This window comes from Ranitomeya imitator, chromosome 1 (assembly GCF_032444005.1).
Source record: "Ranitomeya imitator isolate aRanImi1 chromosome 1, aRanImi1.pri, whole genome shotgun sequence".
Classification (NCBI taxonomy): domain Eukaryota; kingdom Metazoa; phylum Chordata; class Amphibia; order Anura; family Dendrobatidae; genus Ranitomeya; species Ranitomeya imitator.
This window is the reverse complement of record NC_091282.1, coordinates 433,866,430-433,891,156: the sequence shown is the minus strand read 5'-3', so window position 1 is coordinate 433,891,156 and position 24,727 is coordinate 433,866,430. Positions and strand designations below refer to the sequence as shown.

Here is a 24,727-nt window from a genome sequence, read left to right as displayed (position 1 = left end):
CTACAGCAACAAAATTTTGCACAGTCACACGTCTGGACCCTGAGAGCGTCATAGGCTACGTTGTGAGGTGAAATTTTAACCCCGCGCTTTCCAATTCACCAAACAATTTTGCCCCTATCTACATAATGGGGAAAAAAGTGAAAGGAAAAGTGTTGGAGGCGTCGCAGCTACAGAAACAAAATTTTGCACAGTCACACGTCTGGACCCTGAGAGCGTCATAGGCTACGTTGTGAGGTGAAATTTTAACCCCGCGCTTTCCAATTCACCAAACTATTTTTCCCCTATCTACATAATGGGGAAAAGTGAAAGGAAAAGTGTTGGAGGCGTCGCAGCTACAGCCACAAAATTTTGCACAGTCACACGTCTGGACCCTGAGAGCGTCATAGGCTATGTTGTGAGGTGAAATTTTAACCCCGCGCTTTCCAATTCACCAAACTATTTTTCCCCTATCTACATAATGGGGAAAAGTGAAAGGAAAAGTGTTGGAGGCGTCGCAGCTACAGCCACAAAATTTTGCACAGTCACACGTCTGGACCCTGAGAGCGTCATAGGCTACGTTGTGAGGTGAAATTTTAACCCCGCGCTTTCCAATTCACCAAACAATTTTGCCCCTATCTACATAATGGGGAAAAAGTGAAATGAAAAGTGTTGGAGGCGTCGCAGCTACAGCCACAAAATTTTGCACAGTCACACGTCTGGACCCTGAGAGCGTCATAGGCTATGTTGTGAGGTGAAATTTTAACCCCGCGCTTTCCAATTCACCAAACAATTTTGCCCCTATCTACATAATGGGGAAAAAGGTGAAAGGAAAAGTGTTGGAGGCGTCGAAGCTACAGCCACAAAATTTTGCACAGTCACACGTCTGGACCCTGAGAGCGTCATAGGCTACGTTGTGAGGTGAAATTTTAACCCCGCGCGTTCCAATTCACCAAACAATTTTGCCCCTATCTACATAATGGGGAAAAAGTGAAAGGAAAAGTGTTGGAAGCGTCGCAGCTACAGCAACAAAATTTTGCACAGTCACACGTCTGGACCCTGAGAGCGTCATAGGCTACGTTGTGAGGTGAAATTTTAACCCCGCGCTTTCCAATTCACCAAACAATTTTGCCCCTATCTACATAATGGGGAAAAAAGTGAAAGGAAAAGTGTTGGAGGCGTCGCAGCTACAGAAACAAAATTTTGCACAGTCACACGTCTGGACCCTGAGAGCGTCATAGGCTACGTTGTGAGGTGAAATTTTAACCCCGCGCTTTCCAATTCACCAAACTATTTTTCCCCTATCTACATAATGGGGAAAAGTGAAAGGAAAAGTGTTGGAGGCGTCGCAGCTACAGCCACAAAATTTTGCACAGTCACACGTCTGGACCCTGAGAGCGTCATAGGCTATGTTGTGAGGTGAAATTTTAACCCCGCGCTTTCCAATTCACCAAACTATTTTTCCCCTATCTACATAATGGGGAAAAGTGAAAGGAAAAGTGTTGGAGGCGTCGCAGCTACAGCCACAAAATTTTGCACAGTCACACGTCTGGACCCTGAGAGCGTCATAGGCTACGTTGTGAGGTGAAATTTTAACCCCGCGCTTTCCAATTCACCAAACAATTTTGCCCCTATCTACATAATGGGGAAAAAGTGAAATGAAAAGTGTTGGAGGCGTCGCAGCTACAGCCACAAAATTTTGCACAGTCACACGTCTGGACCCTTAGAGCGTCATAGGCTATGTTGTGAGGTGAAATTTTAACCCCGCGCTTTCCAATTCACCAAACATTTTTGCCCCTATCTACATAATGGGGAAAAAGGTGAAAGGAAAAGTGTTGGAGGCGTCGAAGCTACAGCCACAAAATTTTGCACAGTCACACGTCTGGACCCTGAGAGCGTCATAGGCTACGTTGTGAGGTGAAATTTTAACCCCGCGCGTTCCAATTCACCAAACAATTTTGCCCCTATCTACATAATGGGGAAAAAGTGAAAGGAAAAGTGTTGGAAGCGTCGCAGCTACAGCAACAAAATTTTGCACAGTCACACGTCTGGACCCTGAGAGCGTCATAGGCTACGTTGTGAGGTGAAATTTTAACCCCGCGCTTTCCAATTCACCAAACAATTTTGCCCCTATCTACATAATGGGGAAAAAAGTGAAAGGAAAAGTGTTGGAGGCGTCGCAGCTACAGAAACAAAATTTTGCACAGTCACACGTCTGGACCCTGAGAGCGTCATAGGCTACGTTGTGAGGTGAAATTTTAACCCCGCGCTTTCCAATTCACCAAACTATTTTTCCCCTATCTACATAATGGGGAAAAGTGAAAGGAAAAGTGTTGGAGGCGTCGCAGCTACAGCCACAAAATTTTGCACAGTCACACGTCTGGACCCTGAGAGCGTCATAGGCTATGTTGTGAGGTGAAATTTTAACCCCGCGCTTTCCAATTCACCAAACTATTTTTCCCCTATCTACATAATGGGGAAAAGTGAAAGGAAAAGTGTTGGAGGCGTCGCAGCTACAGCCACAAAATTTTGCACAGTCACACGTCTGGACCCTGAGAGCGTCATAGGCTACGTTGTGAGGTGAAATTTTAACCCCGCGCTTTCCAATTCACCAAACAATTTTGCCCCTATCTACATAATGGGGAAAAAGTGAAATGAAAAGTGTTGGAGGCGTCGCAGCTACAGCCACAAAATTTTGCACAGTCACACGTCTGGACCCTGAGAGCGTCATAGGCTATGTTGTGAGGTGAAATTTTAACCCCGCGCTTTCCAATTCACCAAACAATTTTGCCCCTATCTACATAATGGGGAAAAAGGTGAAAGGAAAAGTGTTGGAGGCGTCGAAGCTACAGCCACAAAATTTTGCACAGTCACACGTCTGGACCCTGAGAGCGTCATAGGCTACGTTGTGAGGTGAAATTTTAACCCCGCGCGTTCCAATTCACCAAACAATTTTGCCCCTATCTACATAATGGGGAAAAAGTGAAAGGAAAAGTGTTGGAAGCGTCGCAGCTACAGCAACAAAATTTTGCACAGTCACACGTCTGGACCCTGAGAGCGTCATAGGCTACGTTGTGAGGTGAAATTTTAACCCCGCGCTTTCCAATTCACCAAACAATTTTGCCCCTATCTACATAATGGGGAAAAAAGTGAAAGGAAAAGTGTTGGAGGCGTCGCAGCTACAGAAACAAAATTTTGCACAGTCACACGTCTGGACCCTGAGAGCGTCATAGGCTACGTTGTGAGGTGAAATTTTAACCCCGTGCTTTCCAATTCACCAAACTATTTTTCCCCTATCTACATAATGGGGAAAAGTGAAAGGAAAAGTGTTGGAGGCAAATTGACAGCTGCCAGATGTGAACAAGGGGGACTTAAAGAATGACAGCGATGGCGCCAAAGGGTATATACCGATCAGTTGCTAAGGTGGGGCCCCGACATGAGTTACTCACCACACATGGGGATATGAACACACACACAAAATGCGCCACACACTACCACGTGCTTGAACACATATACCACCCTCAGCACACATTTCACTACACATACACCAACCTCGCCACATAAAAGTCGAAACACAAAAGTCGCCGCTCAAAACTCACCACGCGCAAAACTCGCCACATGCAAAACCTAGGCTCACGCAAAACTCGCCACAAGTGCAAAACTCACCTCATGGAAAACTCGCCACACGCAAAACTTGCACACGCGGAAAAATTGCCACATGCACAAAATTTGCAACACATGCAAAAGTTGCCTCACACAAAACTTGCACATACTCAAAAGGCACCAGACATAAAACTCACCACGTGCAAAACTCGCCATGCGCAAAACTTGCTGCACACAACTTGCTACACTAACCTGTCACATGCAACTCGACACACAAAAAGTTGCTACACGCATGTTGCCACACAAAACTCATCTCACAAAAGTCGCTACATGCATGTCGCCACACACAACTTGACAGACGAAACTCGCCCTAAAACACACACAAGTCTGGTATTAGCCTTCAAAAATAAAAATCTGATTAATAAGCAGACAAACTACAAGAGCAACAAATGTACCATATAGGAAATACAGCAGCTGTCAGTCACATGACCTGTCTATTATGTGTATGTGTGAGCTAATATATACTGCCAGGGGGAGGGCTTCCTGTTGGCTGGGGATTTATCAGGCTGCCAATTTATCTTACAAATACTGAGGTAAAAATACTGAGCAAATAACGTGTTAACGAGGTCTAATACAGGAGATCACACAGGTATATACTATATACAGGGGAGATGACACACAGATATATACTATATACAGGAGAGATGACACACAGGTATATACTATATAGAGGAGGAGATGACATACAGGTACATACTATATACAGGAGGAGATGACATACAGGTATATACTATATACAGGAGGAGATGACACACAGGTATATACTATATACAGGAGCAGATTACCTACAGGTATATACTATATACAGGAGGAGATGACATACAGGTATATACTATATACAGGAGGAGATGACACACAGATATATACTATATACAGGGGAGATGACACACAGGTATATACTATATACAGGAGATGACATACAGGTATATACTATATATAGAAGGAGATGACATACAGGTATATACTATATATAGGAGGAGAGGACATACAGGTATATACTATATATAGGAGGAGATGACATACAGGTATTTACTATATATAGGAGGAGATGACATACAGGTATATACTATATACAGGGGAGATGACACACAGCAGGTATATACTATATACAGGGGAGATGACATACAGGTATATACTATATACAGGAGATGACATACAGGTGTATACTATATATAAGGGAGATGACAAACATGTATATACTGAGGTGAAAATGAGAGGTGTGAGGTGAAAATGAAAAGGTGTGAGTGCAAAATGAGAGGAGTGAGGGAAAATAGTGTAGTGATCGGAAAATGACAGATGTGAGGTCGAAATGACAAGTGTTAGGCGGGAATGAGGGAGAAAATGAGAGGTGTGAGGGAGAAAATGAGAGATGTGAGGGGGAAAATTAAAGATGTGATTGGGAAAATGAGAGGAGTGATGGGAAAATAAGAGAAGTGACGTGCTATAACTAACCACAGATATTTACTATGCCCAGGCAACGACGGGCTCTTCAGCTAGTAACATATAAAATGCAAAACACAGAATAAACCAGAGTCGATCACTGTTTTAGATGTAAGCCTAGCGCGATGCAATAGGATAAAAGTTTAGATGTGTGATGCCAATGAGACCAGTGAGTAAAGCTGGCATTTCTCGTTATCTAGGCCAATCTATTCTCATCCTTACCTTCTACGTAGGTTGGGAATGAAGCCAGGCTCTTTCTGGACTGTAATGAAGACAAATAATGTTAGTTCCAAACACAAGTAAGACATACAGTATGTAGCAAGGTAAAATAAACCGGCGCCATGCACGTGTCACACAAAGGCAGAAGATGCAATCCGACTGGGGCTTGTTAAGGAACATTAGGTTGGTCTCAGACTATTAGCAGTTATTATTGGATTTATTAGAATGGTTCAGTAAGTGGGGAGTCCAGGGTTGTATCTGCAGACTCCTGGCTGGGTAATGCTTGCAAACACTACATGCTACCTCGTGAAGTTACTGCCTAGGTGCCTGTCAGGGGGTCGCAGGATCTCCAGGGGCTGAAACCGAAATTAGGGTAAAACATTTATATCATTTGTAACTTTATTCTTGTGCCAGCGAAGCCAGGAGGAAAACATCCAATTGGAATCAAAGACACAATTATACCAAAAAGAAAGTATATCAGTTACCATATAAATACGGATGATCATAAAATATTATGTAGTGTAATACTACACACTATACACAGGTAACAGCCACACTAAAAGGGATTCTGTATGTGATATTTGTAACTTGTATGTAACCCCTTCTCATGTACAGCACCATGGAATCAATGGTGCTATATAAATAAATAATAATAATAATAATTCTGTATTCATCCTTCACTTTCTACTTAAATAACCCCACTTCTCCCCAGAATATTCTGCTTTTTGTTTTCTATAGATCCGCCATACGGTTCTAGAGATATGGGCCTTTTTTAGTTAGCGGTAATGTTTCTGATCTTTAATAAGAGGGTGTGGCTCATATGGAATAATGCAGAGCAGCCTAAAGACACGCCCCTAGAGAAACTAGTTAGACACACCCCCTGGTAAAGACCATAACAATAGTGATTAAAAACTCCATATAGCGGATTTAATAGAATTTATAAATATATACTCAGGGGAGCAGCGGAAATAAAATAAAACCAAAAAAATGTTGATCTGGTAACAGGTCCTCTTTAAGGACTTGTCTATTTTGGGTCCTTATGATAAAGCAATTTTTTATTTTTGCTTTTTTTCATTGTCACATTCCAGGAGTATTATTATTATTATTTTTTTTTTTTTGCTGACATAGATGAATGAGGACTTGCTTTTTGAGGAGGAGTTGTGTTTGCTAATGGCAACATTTTGGGGTACATATTATTTATTATCATTCTTTTATTAGGAGAAATAGAAAATAAAACTAGTTGTTGTGTTTTTTGATATGTTCAATTTTTCCACTATACACATGCTGCATAAATAAGGTATTAACTTTATTCTGTGGTTCAGCATAATTATGGCGATATCAAATTTATACATTTTCATACATTTTACAATTTTTTTTCCACTGGTGATGTATAAAGACTTATTTTTGGCATGATAACATGTCGTTTTCAGTGGTCTGATTTTTCTGGTACATGCTGTTTTTTCAATACTCTTTATTGCATATTTTTGAAGCTGGAATGGAATGTATAAAAAAAAATTCTGGATTTATTCATTTTTTTTAAACACTGTTCACTAATCAGTTTAACTCACATATTAACCTTATTTTGCAGGTCCATACTATAATGACAATACACAATGTATATAGTTTATGTTTTACTACTCTCAGACAAAATAAAAAACTTAAATATTTTTTGGGAGGCTTGCCATGTACCGAGATCCATACTTTTTTATGTTTTTAACACAAAAAGTTGTGTGACAGCTTATTTTTATGTATGAAAATGTGTATTTTTCCCTGATATCATTTCTGGGTACAACCAACTTTTTATTTAATTTTTCTTGTGAGTCTGGATAAGAAAAATCCAGTAATCCAGTAATAATTTTTTTTCCCTACAGCGTGCATCATAGAGAATAAATAATTATATAGTTTTGTAGTATCAGTATGATTACATTGATATAATATCTAATTTATATATATTTTTTTTACATTTAAATATCATTCCACAAGACAATCACTTATTGATCACTTTTTTATTTAGTTTCTTCTGAGGAGGGTATGTTTTAATAGCTTCTATCACCGTGTGGGATAAATAATAACAGTGTTCTAGTACATGTCGTTACGGACATGGCACTAACACATACAGTTGTGCTCAAAAGTTTACATACTTCGGGAGAATTTTTGCTTTCTTGGCCTTTTTTTTAGGGAATATGAATGATAAAACTTTTTCTCCACTCATGGTTAGTGGTTGGGTGAAGCCATTTATTGTCAAACTACGGCGTTTTCTCTTTTTAAATCATAATGACAACTCAAAGCATCCAAATGACCCTGATCACAAGTTCACACACCCCATTTCTTAATACCGTGTATTGTCCCCTCTAACATTAATGACAGCTTGAAGTCTTTTGTGGTAGTTGTGGATGAGGTTCTTTATTTTCTCTGATGGTAAAGCTGGTCACTCTTCTCGGCAAAAATCCTCCAGTTCCTGTAAATTCCTGGCCTGTCTAGCATGAACTGCACGCTTGAGATCTCCCCAGAGTGGCTCAATGATATTGAGGTCAAAGACTGAGATGGCCACTCCAAAACCTTCACTTTGTTCTGCTGTAGCCAATGACAGGTTGACTTGGCCTTGTGTTTTGGATCGTTGTCATGTTGGAACTTCCATGTACGTCCCATGCGCAGCTTCCGGGCTTGATGATTGCAAATTTGCTGACAACGTGCTGCATTCATCTTGGCTTGGCTTGTCTCTATGCTGTTTTGCGTATTGTAGGCGAGATACTTAGTGGTATTTGAACAGTAATGGCTTTCCTCTGGCAACTCGACCATGCAGCCCATTTTTCTTCAATTGCCTCCTTATTGTGCATCTTGAAACAACACCACCGCTAGTTTTCAGAAAGTCCTGTATTACAGCTGATGTTATTTGTGGGTTTTTCTTTGCATCCCGAACAATTTTCCTGGCAGTTGTGGACAACATTTTTGTTGGTCTACCTGACCGTGATTTTGTTTTTACAGAGCCCCTGATTTTCCTGTTGTGAATTCTGCTCTTGGGTTCCCTCCAGTGGTTGTAGGTGGGAATGCAGTTGTCTCTGAGTCACAGTCCTGGCCAGGTGTATCTGCTGATTGCTGTTCTGACTGGGATATTTAAGTGTGCAGGATTCATTAGCCCTTGCCAGTTGTCAATGTTTCTTCTGAAGTGTTGGATCACTTTCTGGCTTCTCCTGCTCAGCTGTCAATTCAGCAAAGATAAGTGTCTGGTTTTCGTTCCTGTGGCACACATGCAGTGTGCTTATATTCTGTGCTATTCATTTGTTTTTCTTTTGTCCAGCTTAGACTGTGTCAGTGTTTTCTCGGTCTTGTTGGATTCTCTGGAGATGCAGATATATGCTCCACATCTTTAGTTAGATGGTGGAGTTTTTGTATTTTCTGCTGTGGATATTTTTGGAAGGATTTTTAATACTGACCGCTTAGTATCCTATCCTATCCTTTCCTATTTAGCTAGTGTGTGCCTCATTTTCTAATCCTGTTTTCTGCCTACGTGTGTCTTTTCCTCTACTACTCACAGTCAATATTTGTGGGGGGCTGCCTATCCTTTGGGGTTCTGCTCTGAGGCAAGGTAGAAATTCCTATTTCCATCTATAGGGGTATTTAGTCCTCCGGCTGTGTCGAGGTGTCTAGGTTTTGTTAGGTACACCCCACGGCTACTTCTCGTTGCGATGATAAGATCAGGGTTTGCGGTCAGTATAGTTACCACCTACTCCAGTGGAAGTTTTCATGCTGCTCCAAGGTCACCTGATCATAACATTTTCCATTTGTTAATCACAGTTTGAACGCTGCTGACTGGCATTATCAATTCCTTGGATATCTTTCTGTGTCCCCTTCCTGTTTTATACAGTTCAACTACCTTTTCCCAGAGATCTGTTGACAATTCTTTTGTTTACCCATGACTCACAATCCAGAAATGTCAGTGGATGGATGTAAAATGCACACATACAAGCAAACAGGTCACAGGTGAAGATGTTACCTGTAGTAGCCATTCAAACCCATTTGTGTCAACTTCTGTGCATGTTATCAAAATCACCAGGGTATGTGAACTTATGATCAGGGTCATTTGGATGTTTTGGGTTGTCATTATGATTTAAAAAGAGAAAACACAGTAGTTTGACAATAAACAAATATAGCACAAAAAGAGCATTCAGAGATCCTCCAAAAATTCAGAAAACAGCAAAACAGCCGAGATGCTTACCTGCCTAGGCCTCCAAACAAATGCAGGATGCAGTGGACCCATGTAGTTAAGATGGTGGCAAAATAGGTGCAGAAATAACCGATGAGTGAACCACTCACAACCTCCCAATCAAATGGAGGGGGTGGCTGCTTGGCATATTACTGCACATAAAAGACTTGTATGTGGCACTGTTCACACAATGGAGATGCACAGCATCCAGGTTAACAGCCTAGTAGTGACACCTTTCTATTAGATGAGGCGGGCTGCCCAGCGCTATCCAAATGCATCCCACGTGAGCAAAGCAAAAATACTGCCGGGGTATGTAAACTTTTGAGCACAACTGTATGTGACGTTTTAAAGCAATATTTACGTTAATCCAGATTAAACCAATTTTTGTGTTGGGAAAAGTTGGATTTTCAGGAGACAAGTTTTCACTTTTTTTAAAAAAACATTTAAACCGCTATTACACTTAACAATTTAACTTTTTTTTTTTACAATATTTATTAGTTCTTCAAGGGGACTTTAGTATGTTATCTTATGATCACATTAGTAATATCCATCACTACCTTTGCAGTGCTATGTATATTACGCTTTCCTGTCGGCACATGACTGACAGGTGGTCTATCAAACCCTAACTCCAACGGCGTCTGTTTGGCTAGTGTATGGCAAACCCAGAGGCCTTTGTCAGGCCTGTAGTTGCCAAACAGCTCGATAGCACCTCACGATCGCTGATGGCCTTGCAGATGAAATGATCATAGAATCATACAATATTAGTTGGAAGGGACCTCCAGGGTCCTCGTGTCCAACCCCCTGCTCAATGCAGGATTCGCTAAACCATCTCAGACAGATGTCTGTCCAGCCTCTGTTTGAAGACTTCCATTGAAGGAAAACTCACGTCACCGTTCCCTTTATCAAACTGCTCATGTGCCGCTTTCACAATAGACAGTGGCAGATGAGGGATTAAACTCACGGAATGGGGAGAAAGATGGTCCTAGCAGTTACAACAGGAGCTGAGCTGTTTACATCTGTCGGGGCTCCTGAAATTCATAAGCCCAAGTGCAGAAGCTTTACTGTACGACCAGCAGTGAAGCACAAAGTGCATGTGTTCTTCGCGAACATGTACGTCAATATTAAACGGGTTGTCCACCTCCGGGGTCAATTTTTTTTATTAAATGCATGTATTTGGGGCTATAAATAATTTTTGTAATTTGGTTTCATTAAAACAATTGCACTGTTTTGCTTATACAATCTCTGTCCCCCTTGCACATTTCACTTTGATGTGGTCTGAGCTCAGAAAAAGACAGATAACTATGAGTAACTCATTCTGAAGGGCCAATGGAAGAGTTAGAAACCCATTCATCAGCCAACAATAGACAGTGCAACTCCATATCTGTAGATAGGAAAGTGCAAAACTTTAACTACTTCAACCCTAGGTGGTTTTCCACTTTCATTTTTTCCTCCCCTCCAAGAGCTATGACTTTTTACTTTTCCATCCACATAGCTGTATGAGGGCTTGTTTTTTGCAGGACGTGCTGTACTTTTGAATAATATCATTCATATTATCTTGTGATGCACAGGTAAGCAGGAAAAAAATTCAAAGTGAGTTGAAATTGCCAAAAAAGTGCAAGTTCACAATTTCACCAATTTCGTGGGCGGGGAGTGTTATTTATCATGCTCACTATACGGTAAAACTAACCTGGTGATCTGATTCTCCAGGTCAGTACAATAATGTAGATACAAAACATGTATAATTGTTTTTTTGTTATTTAGGCTGTGAAAAAAAATTGGAAATTTGTATAAAAAAAAAAAAACAACAACTTTGCTTGTATCACGATTTTCTGAGAACAGTAACATTTTCAATCTCTAGGCTATAGTGCTGTGTGATTTCTTATTTTTTGCGTCCTGAGCTGACGTTTTTACCAATACCATTTTGGAATATCATCATGACAAGTATGGAAGTCTTAAGCAAACTGGCTCCGGATATCATGGCAACTCATCAGCACCACGCCATTATGTAACAGGCAGGTGGAATGATGCCACCCAATCTGGTGCATGTTAAATACCGTTGTCATGCGAGCTACTGCTTCATTAATTGCCTATGGGACTGCAGAGGATCACCAAAAGCTGTACTAAGTTTTTTAACATGGGAGCCTATGGGATTTTTTTATGTTTGTTTAACATCTTGCACAATATTTCTTGGAACATGACAAGTTAAGACACAAGCTGAGGGAGGATACAAGAACCGTTACGCATGAGAAAACTGAAGGTTCTTCCCAGGGACCTTACATGATTTACAGTGCCTTGTGAAAGTATTTGGCCCCCTGGAACTTTTCAAACTTTTCCCACATACAGTTAGGGCCAGAAATATTTGGACAGTGACACAAGTTTTGTTATTTTAGCTGTTTACAAAAACATGTTCAGAAATAAAATTATATATGTAATATGGGCTGAAAGTGCACACTCCCAGCTGCAATATGATAGTTTCCACATCCAAATCGGAGAAAGGGTTTAGGAATCATAGCTCTGTAATGCATAGCGTCCTCTTTTTCATATTGTAATTGGACAATAAAAGTAATTGGACAATGGACTCTAAGGGCTGCAATTAACTCTGAAGGCGTCTCCCTCGTTAACCTGTAATCAATGAAGTAGTTAAAAGGTCAGGGGTGGATTCCAGGTGTGTGGTTTTGCATTTGGAAGCCGTTGCTGTGAGCAGACAACATGAGGTCAAAGGAACTCTCAATTGAGGTGAAGCAGAACATCCTGAGGCTGAAAAAAAAGAAAAAATCCATCAGAGAGATAGCAGACATGCTTGGAGTAGCAAAATCAACAGTTGGGTACATTCTGAGAAAAAAGGAATTGACTGGTGAGCTTGGGAACTCAAAAAGGCCTGGGCGTCCACGGATGACAACAGTGGTGGATGATCGCCGCATACTTAATTTGGTGAAGAAGAACCCGTTCACAACATCAACTGAAGTCCAGAACACTCTCAGTGAAGTAGGTGTATCTGTCTCTAAGTCAACAGTAAAGAGAAAACTCCATGACAGTAAATACAAAGGGTTCACATCTAGATGCAAACCATTCATCAATACCAAAAATAGACAGGCCAGAGTTAAATTTGCAGAAAAACACCTCAAGAAGCCAGCTCAGTTCTGGAAAAGTATTCTATGGACAGATGAGACAAAGATCAACCTGTACCAGAATGATGGGAAGAAAAAAGTTTGGAGAAGAAAGGGAACGGCACATGATCCAAGGCACACCACATCCTCTGTAAAACATGGTGGAGGCAACGTGATGGCATGGGCATGCATGGCTTTCAATGGCACTGGGTCACTTGTGTTTATTGATGACATAAGAGCAGACAAGAGTAGCCGGATGAATTCTGAAGTGTACCGGGATATACTTTCAGCCCAGATTCAGCCAAATGCTGCAAACTTGATTGGACGGCGCTTCATAGTACAGATGGACAATGACCCCAAGCATACAGCCAAAGCTACCCAGGAGTTCATGAGTGCCAAAAAGTGGAACATTCTGCAATGGCCAAGTCAATCTCCAGATCTAAACCCAATTGAGCATGCATTTCACTTGCTCAAATCCAGACTTAAGACGGAAAGACCCACAAACAAGCAAGACCTGAAGGCTACGGCTGTAAAGGCCTGGCAAAGCATTAAGAAGGAGGAAACCCAGCGTTTGGTGATGTCCATGGGTTCCAGACTTAAGGCAGTGATTGCCTCCAAAGGATTTGCAACAAAATATTGAAAATAAAAATATTTTGTTTGGGTTATGTTTATTTGTACAATTACTTTTGACCTCCTAAAATGTGGAGTGTTTGTAAAGAAATGTGTACAATTCCTACATTTTCTATCAGATATTTTTGTTCAACCCTTCAAATTAAACGTTACAATCTGCACTTGAATTCTGTTGTAGAGGTTTCATTTCAAATCCAATGTGGTGGCATGCAGAGCCCAACTCGCGAAAATTGTGTCACTGTCCAAATATTTCTGGCCCTAACTGTATCATGCTTCAAACATAAAGATACCAAATGTAAATTTTTGGAGAAGAATCAGCAACAAGTGGAACACAATTGTGAAGTTGAACAAAATGTATTGGTTATTTTAAATTTTTGTGGAAATTCAAAAACGGAAAAGTGGGGCGTACAATATTATTCAACCCCTTTACTTTCAGTGCAGCAAACTCAATCCAGAAGTTCATTGTGGATCTCTGAATGATCCAATGTTGTCCTAAATGCCTAATGATGATAAATATAATCCCCCTGTATGTAATCTCTGTATAAATGCACCCACTCTGTGATAGTCTCAGGGTTCTGTTTGAAGCACAGAGAGCATCATGAAGACCAAGGAACACAACAGGCAGGTCCGTGATACTGTTGTGGAGAAGTTTAAAGCCGGATTTGGATACAAAATTATTTCTAAATCTTTAAACATTCCAAGGAGCACTGTGCAAGCGATCATATTGAAATGGAAGGAGTATCATACCACTGCAAATCTAGCAAGACCCGGCCATCCCTCTAAACCTTCATCTCAGACAAGGAGAAGACTGATCAGAGATGCAGTCAAGAGGCCCATGATCACTCTGGATGAACGGCAGAGATCTACAGCTGAGGTGGGACAGTCTGTCCATAGGACAACAATCAGTCATACAGTGCACAAATCTGGCCTTTATGGAAGAGTGGCAAGAAGAAAGCCATTTCTCAAAGATATCCATAAAAAGTGTTGTTTAAAGTTTTCAGCAAGCCACCTGGGAGACACACCAAACATGTGGAAGAAGGTGCTCTGGTCAGATGAAACCAAAATCGAACTTTTTGGCAACAATGCCAAGCGATATGTTTGGCGTAAAGGCAACACAGCTCATCACCCTGAACACACCATCCCCACTGTCAAACATGGTGGTGGCAGCATCATGGTTTTGGCCTGCTTTTCTTCAGCAGGGACAGGGAAGATGGTTAAAATTGATGGAAAGATGGATGGAGCCAAATACAGAACCATTCTTGAAGAAAACTTGTTGGAGTCTTTAAAAGACCTGAGACTGGGATGGAGATTTGTCTTCCAACAAGACAATGATCCGAAACATAAAGCAAAATCTACAATGGAATGGTTCACAAATAAACGTATCCAGGTGTTAGAATGGCCACAAAAATTTAAAATAAACAATAAATTTCGTTCAATTTCACAATTGTGTTCCACTTGTTGCTGATTCTTCACCAAAAATTTACATTTTGGTGTCTTTATGTTTGAAGCATGATATGTGGGAAAAGGTTGAAAAGTTCCAGGGGGTCGAATACTTTCGCAAGGCACTGTATATAGGAGAAAACTAAAAAAAAAATATTATGTAGCAGATTACATTTTGGGGAAGGCATATAAATGTTCCATGAATAATTTAAATAGTAACTGAACCTGTATAACTTTTCTATGTGAGTGCACTTTTAAATGCAAGCAGATTGGTGGAGGTCCAGGTCCTGAGACCCCAACCGATCACTCAAAAGCTCTGAGCTGTGTATGCACTTTCAGGAAGGAGCTATGCACTGCTGCAGTTGCTCTGCTCTAGGGGAAGTTGAGGGTTTGAGTGATAAGTGGGGGTCTTAGGACACAGAACCATACCAATTTGTTTGCAATTAAAAGGGCACTCAAATATAAAATAATAATATTACAAAGGTTATTTACTCTGTAAGAACTGAGTTGAATGAAAACCACAAAAGGGACGTTTGCAGAGAAGTAAACCTACCTCTTTATTAGAAGAGGATTCTGCTGACTCGCAGGCATTCTGATGATGTTGTCGATTGGTGGATTCTGCTCCCTGCGTGGAAGAATCGGGAGATGGAGACTGAAGAGAAATTAAAAAAACAAACAAAATAGTTATTGATTGATTAAATCAATCCATTAGTGAAAATAGTTTCTATTTTAGTGAATGGAACATACTGCTCCATAAAATGTACTAGATTGTTCCAACCAGTAAACCGCATTTTCAGGTCACAGTTTTTAGCGGCTTATTTCTGTGTCTCCATACATTAACATGATGGACCCTCCACCCCAGCACCACCTATTTTTTAATATTTTATCAGTTTTCTTACTTGACCACGTTCACACCTGTTTGATGACAGAATAGCTCTCTATTTAACCCCTTTGCACCCTGGCCATTTTTTTTTTTTTTGCGTTTTCATTTTTTCCCTCTCCTTATTCCAAGAGCCATAACTTTTTTATTTTTCTGTTGTCAAAGGAGCATGAAGGCTTGTTTATTGTGGGACGAGTTCTACAGTGTGTCCATAAAGTCATGGTGTACTTTTGACCAGTCACAGGTTCTATTTATAGTTTAGATTTTGGCACCCTTTCTCTCGCCCAGTCATATCAGACCTGTTCATGAGGAGAGATAACAAGAACCAATCAAGCAACACAAACTCACTTAAGCTGTTGCTCAGCCCCCAGTCAGATTAACTCCTGATAAACTGAACTCTGATTAATACACTGCCAGATAGAACATCATGCAACCACAAGCTTATGCCACCTGTGTGATTTTCCATGCCAGTCGAGATGTGGACGGTACAGAGGAAAGTTCAGTGTGTTCTGTGGCTCGCTAAATTCGAATCCGTGACCAAAGCGCTACGTGAATATCAGTGTGTTTATAACAAAGCACCACCACATAGGAATAACATTACTCGGTGGAATAAGCAGTTGAAGGAAACCTGCAGTTTGGTGGAGAAACCCCATTCTGGTAGGCCATCAGTCAGTGACGAGTCTGAAGAGGCTATACGGCATAGCTACCTAAGGAGCCCTAAAAAATCTGTGCGTGCATGTGCTCGACAATTAGGCTATGTGCACACGTTCAGGAATTCATGCAGAAAATTCCTGAGAATTCCGGACATTTTCTGCATGAAATCCGCAAGAAAACCGCATGCGTTTTTGCCGCGGTTTTGCCGCGTTTTTGCCGCGGTTTTGACGCGTTTTTGCCGCGTTTTTTTCCGGACACTTCCCAATGCATTTTGGAGTGGGAAATCCGCAAAACAAACGCAAAAAGATAGAGCATGTCCGGATTTTGTGCGGTATGCGTTTTTTTTGCGGAAAGAAACGCATCATGTGCACAAAACATGCGGAATTCATTCTAAATGATGGGATGCTTATTGTATGCGTTTTTTTTTGCGGTTTTATAGTGTTTTTATCGGGAAAAACCGCGAAAAAACCGCAACGTGTGAACACAGCCTTACACCTAAGCAAGAATACAATTCATAAGGTGTTAAAGAAATGTCTCTGTTTTACGGGGTACAAATTGCGGCTGTTGCCAGTTATCAAACCCGCGGATAGACCCAAACGATATGTGTTTGCTACAGATATGCTTCATGAGATCGACAATGATGCAAGATTTTTGCAGAAGATGTGTTTAGCGATGAGGCAACCTCGTGTGGTGTGGCCTGATACATGATAAGGTGATAGGCCCATTTTTTTTTTCGCGGAGCGGTCTGTGACGGCAAACACGTATCTTGACATGTTGGAATTTTTTGGAGTACCACAATTTCCAGAAGTTGTCATCTTTCAACAGGACGGCGCTCCTCCACACATTACGCCACCATTGTTCGTGAGTTTCTGGATAGAACATTCCCCTGGTGGTGGATAGGCAGAGGTTCTGTCAAGCCATGGCCACCACGAACCCCGGATTTGACGCCCATAGAATTGAATGTATCAATGACATTAATCACTTAAAACAGAGAATCACAGATGTTATTCACTCTGTTAAACCAGACGTCCTTACCGGTGTGTGGTAAGCACTTCTCTATCGTTTGGATGTGTATAGGGCAACAAATGGAGCCCACATCGAACTGCACTGAATAGGTATGAAACAGAGAGAGTTTTTCTTTTATTTGGAGCAGATTTCACATTTCTATCATTTTTTGTTGCTTTCCAGTGGCTGGTCAAAAGTGCACAATGACTTTACAGACACACTGTACTTTTCAATGACACCATTCATTTTATCATGCGATGTACCAGAAAGTGCGGAAAAAAGTCCAAGTGCAGTGAAATTGCAAAAAAACTCCACAATTCCAGAGTTTTGCTTTTTTAACTTATAGTGTTCATTATACCCGCAAATCATTAGACAATATGATTCTACAGATTAGTTCAATCATGGCAATACCAAACATGTATAGTTTTGTTGGTGAATTTTTTTTAGGAAATTTGTAAAAAAATATATATATTTGTGTCACCATTTTTTGAAACCGATGATGTTTTCACTTTTCAGCAGATGGTGCTGTGTGAGGACATGTTATTCACGCCTTGATCTGATGTTTTACTTTATACCATTTTAGGGTAGTTCTAATATTTAGTGCATTTTTCTGGTTGTTTTGCTGCGTCCAAAAAAAGTGTTTTGTTTTTTCTGTCATTACAGAGTTTACCTGTCGTGTTAATTATTTTCAGATTCTGAAAGACTGGACTTAACGATACCACATGTCTATTTTTTTATTTCTTTATTTTTAATAGGGAAAAATTGAGTGATTTGAAAGGCTTTTGGCTTTTTTTTACATTTTTAAAAACATTTTTTTCACTGTACTTGTTAATCCTCTTAGAGGACTTGAACCTGTGATCATCTGATCGGTTGTACTACATGCAGAAATACTGCAGTACTACTGTGTATAGCACAAGTCATGTATTAACAAATAATCAGATAGATTCAGACTGACACTTCCAGGATGCTGAAAGAAGAGATCCAGAGAATAAAATCTAATATGGCAAAGACACAAAAGTCTTATATCCAGTCTAGTGACATTGTATAAAAGCCAATATGCTTCACAGTGCTTACAATGACTATAATACAGAGACTATAATAGGGCATAGTGAAGTAAACTGCAGACCCAGGGAGATGATCAGTGTCCCTCCTCACCCCGACGCACATTTCGCATCAACTTCTTCCGGGGGCGTGTTTAAGGGTGGATAGATCGAAGACTATATAGCGTGTTAAGGCCAATAGAAAAGCCAGAAAGAGTATCCATAGATACGGAGATTAGTGCGGCGGATGTTATCGGCGCATGGGCATTTCCTCCTACTCCCTATAGCAACTTCACTTCCGGACCTGCGCTCCCCGAACGCAAGCGGTCCAGTGAAGGAGCGCATCCGGAAGTGTGTAGGGTAGGGGAAGAATGCATGTGCACCATTCGGAAGAACGTACGCTGTAAATAGATAGCTGAGGAGGCCATGCAAGATGAACAAACCAAGGTGTATAAAGTTCCAACGTAAAAGGTCCTTTTTGAATCCTCTGGGTGTTTTTATAACCTGGACATATTCACTTTATTGTTATTCCTTTTACAATTATCTATAATTAACACAATAGCACTTTAGTATTGAATATATTGTATTCATTTTTGTAATGTATTTCTAATAGTCATCGCCAGCACCCTTTTACGTTAGCCCTTCCTGTTTTTTTCAGTCAAGATGGGGTGCAGACTGTACATTAATGTGAAAAACATGAACTTTTTTGAATTTACCAAATGGCTGCAATGAAACAAAGAGTGAACAATTTAAAGGAGTCTTAATACTTTCCTTACCCACTGTATATGCATGTTTTTCTCAATATCTGACACAAAATCAGAATAAACCTTTCCTGTTTTAGGTCAATTAGGATTACCATAATTATTAATATTTGCCAAATACGAGAATAATATGAAAGTTTTAAAGGGACTCTGTCAGCTCAAATTGGCGGGATATTAAAAAGATTTCTTACTGGTCAGATGGGCGGCGTATACTCTTTATTTCTCCACCCCGTCCGTCCCTGTTTTCCGCATTATTTTTGGGAATAAGAGTATGCGTGCGCCATAGTTGGCGCGTGTGCCATGCAGTCTTCGGTGGCGCACGCGCAGTATGCTTTGCCCTACTGCAGGCAAAGCCGAAAAGCATTACTGCACATGCAAAGTATTTCGCTGTGTTCCGGGACATAGTGCGCGGGCGCATGCGCAGTAATGCTTTTTATTACTTACTGCTAAGTCAAAAGTTTACTAAGATTACTAATTGCCTTTAAACAATTCTGGACTGCCCATATGATGATGTCATGTGCTTGGAACTTATGATAGGTTTTTTTGGCAACATCCGAGTTAATTAGAGACACACCTGTGGATGTATTTTAATGCACACCTTAAACACGCTCAGGAAGAGAATTATGGACACAAGTCTGGCTCATCCTTGGATACAATTTCAAGATACCTGAAGGTGCTTTGTTCATCTATACAAACAATTATACACAAATACAAACAAGATGGTAATGTCCAGCCATCATACCGATCGGGAAAGAGATGGGTTTTGTGTCCCAGAGATGAAAGTGCTTTGGTCAGACATGTGCATATCAACTAAAGGACAAAAGCAAAAGACCTTGTAAAGATAATGGCAGAAGCTGTTAAGATTGTGTCAATATCCACAGTGAATCGAGTACTTTATCAACATGGGCTGAAAGGCCACTCTGCCAGGAAGAAGCCATGACTCCAAAAGAAACATAAAAAGCCAGTTTGCAAATGCACACAGGAACAAATTACCGTATATACTCGAGTATAAGCCGACCCGAGTATAAGCCGCCCCCCTAATTTTGCCACAAAAAACTGGGAAAACTTATTGACTCGAGTATAAGGCTAGGGTGGAAATGCAGCATTTACCGGTGAATTTCAAAAATAAAAATAGATCATTATTTCCCCATAGCTGTGCCATACAGTGCTCTGCACCGTTCATATTTCCCCATAGCTGTGCAATATACGGTGCTCTGCACCGTTCATTGTGCCCCATAGATGTGCCATATACGGTGCTCCGCACCGTTCACTGTGCCCCATAGATGTGCCATATACGGTGCTCCGCACCGTTCACTGTGCCCCATAGATGTGCCATATACGGTGCTCCGCACCGTTCACTGTGCCCCATAGATGTGCCATATACGGTGCTCTGCACCGTTCACTGTGCCCCATAGATGTGCCATATACGGTGCCCTGCACCGTTCACTGTGCCCCATAGATGTGCCATATACGGTGCCCTGCACCGTTCACTGTGCCCCATAGATGTGCCATATACGGTGCCCTGCACCGTTCACTGTGCCCCATAGATGTGCCATATACGGTGCTCTGCACCGTTCACTGTGCCCCATAGATGTGTCATATACGGTGCTCTGCACCGTTCACTGTGCCCCATAGATGTGCCATATACGGTGCTCTGCACCGTTCACTGTGCCCCATAGATGTGCCATATACGGTGCTCTGCACCGTTCACTGTGCCCCATAGATGTGCCATATACGGTGCTCTGCACCGTTCACTGTGCCCCATAGATGTGCCATATACGGTGCTCTGCACCGTTCACTGTGCCCCATAGATGTGCCATATACGGTGCTCTGCACCGTTCACTGTGCCCCATAGATGTGCCATATACGGTGCTCTGCACCGTTCACTGTGCCCCATAGATGTGCCATATACGGTGCTCCGCACCGTTCACTGTGCCTCATAGATGTGCCATATACGGTGCTCTGCACCGTTCACTGTGCCCCATAGATGTGCCATATACGGTGCCCTGCACCGTTCACTGTGCCCCATAGATGTGCCATATACGGTGCTCCGCACCGTTCACTGTGCCCCATAGATGTGCCATATACGGTGCTCCGCACCGTTCACTGTGCCCCATAGATGTGCCATATACGGTGCTCCGCACCGTTCACTGTGCCCCATAGATGTGCCATATACGGTGCTCTGCATCGTTCATTGTGCCCCATAGATGTGCCATATACGGTGCTCCGCACCGTTCACTGTGCCCCATAGATGTGCCATATACGGTGCTCCGCACCGTTCACTGTGCCCCATAGATGTGCCATATACGGTGCTCCGCACCGTTCACTGTGCCCCATAGATGTGCCATATACGGTGCTCCGCACCGTTCACTGTGCCCCATAGATGTGCCATATACGGTGCCCTGCACCGTTCACTGTGCCCCATAGATGTGCCATATACGGTGCCCTGCACCGTTCACTGTGCCCCATAGATGTGCCATATACGGTGCCCTGCACCGTTCACTGTGCCCCATAGATGTGCCATATACGGTGCTCTGCACCGTTCACTGTGCCCCATAGATGTGTCATATACGGTGCTCTGCACCGTTCACTGTGCCCCATAGATGTGCCATATACGGTGCTCTGCACCGTTCACTGTGCCCCATAGATGTGCCATATACGGTGCTCTGCACCGTTCACTGTGCCCCATAGATGTGCCATATACGGTGCTCTGCACCGTTCACTGTGCCCCATAGATGTGCCATATACGGTGCTCTGCACCGTTCACTGTGCCCCATAGATGTGCCATATACGGTGCTCTGCACCGTTCACTGTGCCCCATAGATGTGCCATATACGGTGCTCTGCACCGTTCACTGTGCCCCATAGATGTGCCATATACGGTGCTCTGCACCGTTCACTGTGCCCCATAGATGTGCCATATACGGTGCTCTGCACCGTTCACTGTGCCTCATAGATGTGCCATATACGGTGCTCTGCACCGTTCACTGTGCCCCATAGATGTGCCATATACGGTGCCCTGCACCGTTCACTGTGCCCCATAGATGTGCCATATACGGTGCTCTGCACCGTTCATATTTCCCCATAGATGTGCCATATACGGTGCTCTGCACCGTTCATTGTGCCCCAGAGCTGTGCCCATATATAGCGCTCTGCACCGTTCATTGTGCCCCATAGATGCTCCACATAAATCTCTGCCGCCACCGCTGCTGCTGCTGCAATTAAAAAAAAAACACACATACTCACCTCCCTTGATTGCAGCTCCCGGCGTCTCGTTCCGGCGCCTCCATCTTCCCGGCGTCTCTGCTCTGACTGATCAGGCAGAGGGCGCCGCGCACACTATATGCGTCATCGCGCCCTCTGCCTGAACAGTCAGAGCGCAGACGCCGGGAAGATGGAGGCGCCGGCCGGGAAGATGGAGCGACGCTCGGCGGCTGGAACGAGGACAGGTGAATATGCTATACTTACCTAGTCCTGGCGATCCTCGCGCTGTCCCTCTGCCTGGTCTTCGGTGCCGCAGCTTCTTTCTCTATCAGCGGTCACCGGCACCGCTGATTAGAGGAATGAATAGGCGGCTCCGCCCCTATGGGAGGTGGAGCCGCTTATTCATTTCTCTAATGAGCGGTCCCACGTGACCGCTGAAGAGGGGAAGAAGCTGCAGCACAGAAGACCGTGGGATGGCAGGGACAGCGCGAGGATCGCTGGGACTAGGTAAGTATGCCTCAGCGCCCTCACCCCCTCACCCGCCGACCCTGCCACCCACCTTGACTCGAGTATAAGCCGAGAGGGGCACTTTCAGCCCAAAATTTTGGGCTGAAAATCTCGGCTAATACTCGAGTATATACGGTAATTTAATTTTTCGAGACATGTCCCATGGACATTTTTAGGCATAATGACCATCGTTACGTTTGGAGGAAAAAGGGAGAAGCTTGGAAGCCTACGGACACCATCCCAACTGTGAAACACAGGTGTTGCATCATGTTGTGGGGTTGTTTTGCTGCAGGAGGGACTGGTGCATTTCACAAAATAGATGGCATTATGAGAAAGGAAGATTATGTGGCAATCCTGAAGCAACATCTCAAGACAGCCAGGAAAATAACCCAAAGCATACTGCCAAAATGGTAGCAAAGTGGCTTAAGAATAATAAAGTTAATGTTTTGGAGTGGCCATCACAAAGCTTTGATCTCAATCCTATTGAAAATTTATGGGCAAAGCTGAAAAGGCCGGTGTGAGCAAGGTGACATACAAACTTTGATCAGTTACACTAGTTTTGTCAGGAGGAATGGGCCCAATTTCCGACCAACTATTGTGAGAAGCTTCTGGAAGGATATCCCAAACATTTGACCTAAGTCATTCAGTTTAAGGGCAATGGTACCAAATACTAATGAAATGTATGTAAACTTTTGACTTTGCAGTAAGTAATAAAATGCCTTAAAACATTCTCTCTCTCATTATTCTGGCATTTGACAAATATTAATAATTAAAACAGGAAACGTTTATTCTGATTTCATTTCAGATATTGAGAAAAACATGCATATGTGTCTTTTCATATACACCGTGTTCCAAATTATTATGCAAATTAGATTTAAGTGTCATAAAGATTTAATTGCTTTGTTTTTCAAATAAACTCATGGATGGTATTGTGTCTCAGGGCTCAATACATCACAGAAATCAATCTTAAACAGATGTGATAATTAGTTTTCCAGGTGATTCTAATTAAAGGAAAACTACTTAAAAATGATGTTCCACATTATTAAGCAGGCCACAGTTTTCAAGTAACATGGGAAATAAAAAGGATCTCTCTCCGCTACTGAAAAGCATCAAATAGTGCAATGCCTTGGTCAAGGGATGAAAACATTAGATATTTCCCGAAAACGTAAGCGTGATGATGGCACTGTTAAGAGATTTGTGGCTGAATCTGAGCACAGAAGTATTCGTGCTGATAAAGGCATAATGAGGAAGGTTTCTGCCAGGCAAGTTCATCGGATTAAGAGAGCAGCTGCTAAAAGGCCATTACAAACCAGCAAATCGATATTTGAAGCTGCTGGTGCCTCTGGAGTCCCTTGAACCTCAAGGTGTAGGATCCTTCAAAGGCTTGCTGTGGTGCATAAACCTACTATTCCGGCACCCCTAAATAGTGTTCACAAGCAGAAACGGTTGCAGTGGGCCCAAACATACATAAAGACTAATTTTCATACAGTCTTGTTTACTGATGAGTGTCAAGCAACCCTGGGTGGTCCAGATGGATGGAGTAGTGGATGGTTGGTGGATGGCCACCATGTCCCAACAAGGCTGCGACATCAGCAAGGAGGTGGAGGAGTCATGTTTTGGGCCAGAATCATGGGAAAACAGCTGGTAGGGCCCATTAAGGTTCCTGAAGGTGTGAAAATGACCTCTGCAAAGTATATAGAGTTTCTGACTGACAACTTTCTTCCATGGTATAAAAAGCAGAAATGTGCCTTCAAGAACAAAATCATCTTCATGCATGACAATGCACCATCTCATGCTGCAAAGAATACCTTTGAGTCATTGGCTGCTATGGGCATAAAAGGAGATAAACTTATGGTGTGACCACCATCTTCCCCTGACCTCAACCCTATAGAGAACCTTTGGAGTATCACCAAGCAAAAGATCTATGAGGGTGGGAGGCTGTTCACATCAAAACAGCAGCTCTGGGAAGCTATTCTGACTTCATGCAAAGACGTACAA

General features: G+C 42.2%; 1 protein-coding gene across 2 annotated transcripts in view; it reads right to left on the bottom strand.

The window, feature by feature from the left end:
• Positions 1 to 24,727, bottom strand: part of APBA1 (amyloid beta precursor protein binding family A member 1) — a 279,089-nt gene that overhangs the window by 76,237 nt on the left and 178,125 nt on the right. For both annotated transcript variants that reach the window (XM_069763607.1, XM_069763615.1), the window contains exons 3-4: positions 15,233 to 15,331; positions 5,302 to 5,341 (exon numbers count right to left, since the gene is read on the bottom strand). In XM_069763607.1, coding sequence (XP_069619708.1) covers positions 5,302 to 5,341; positions 15,233 to 15,331 — 139 coding nt within the window. The remainder of the gene's footprint in view (positions 1 to 5,301; positions 5,342 to 15,232; positions 15,332 to 24,727) is intronic.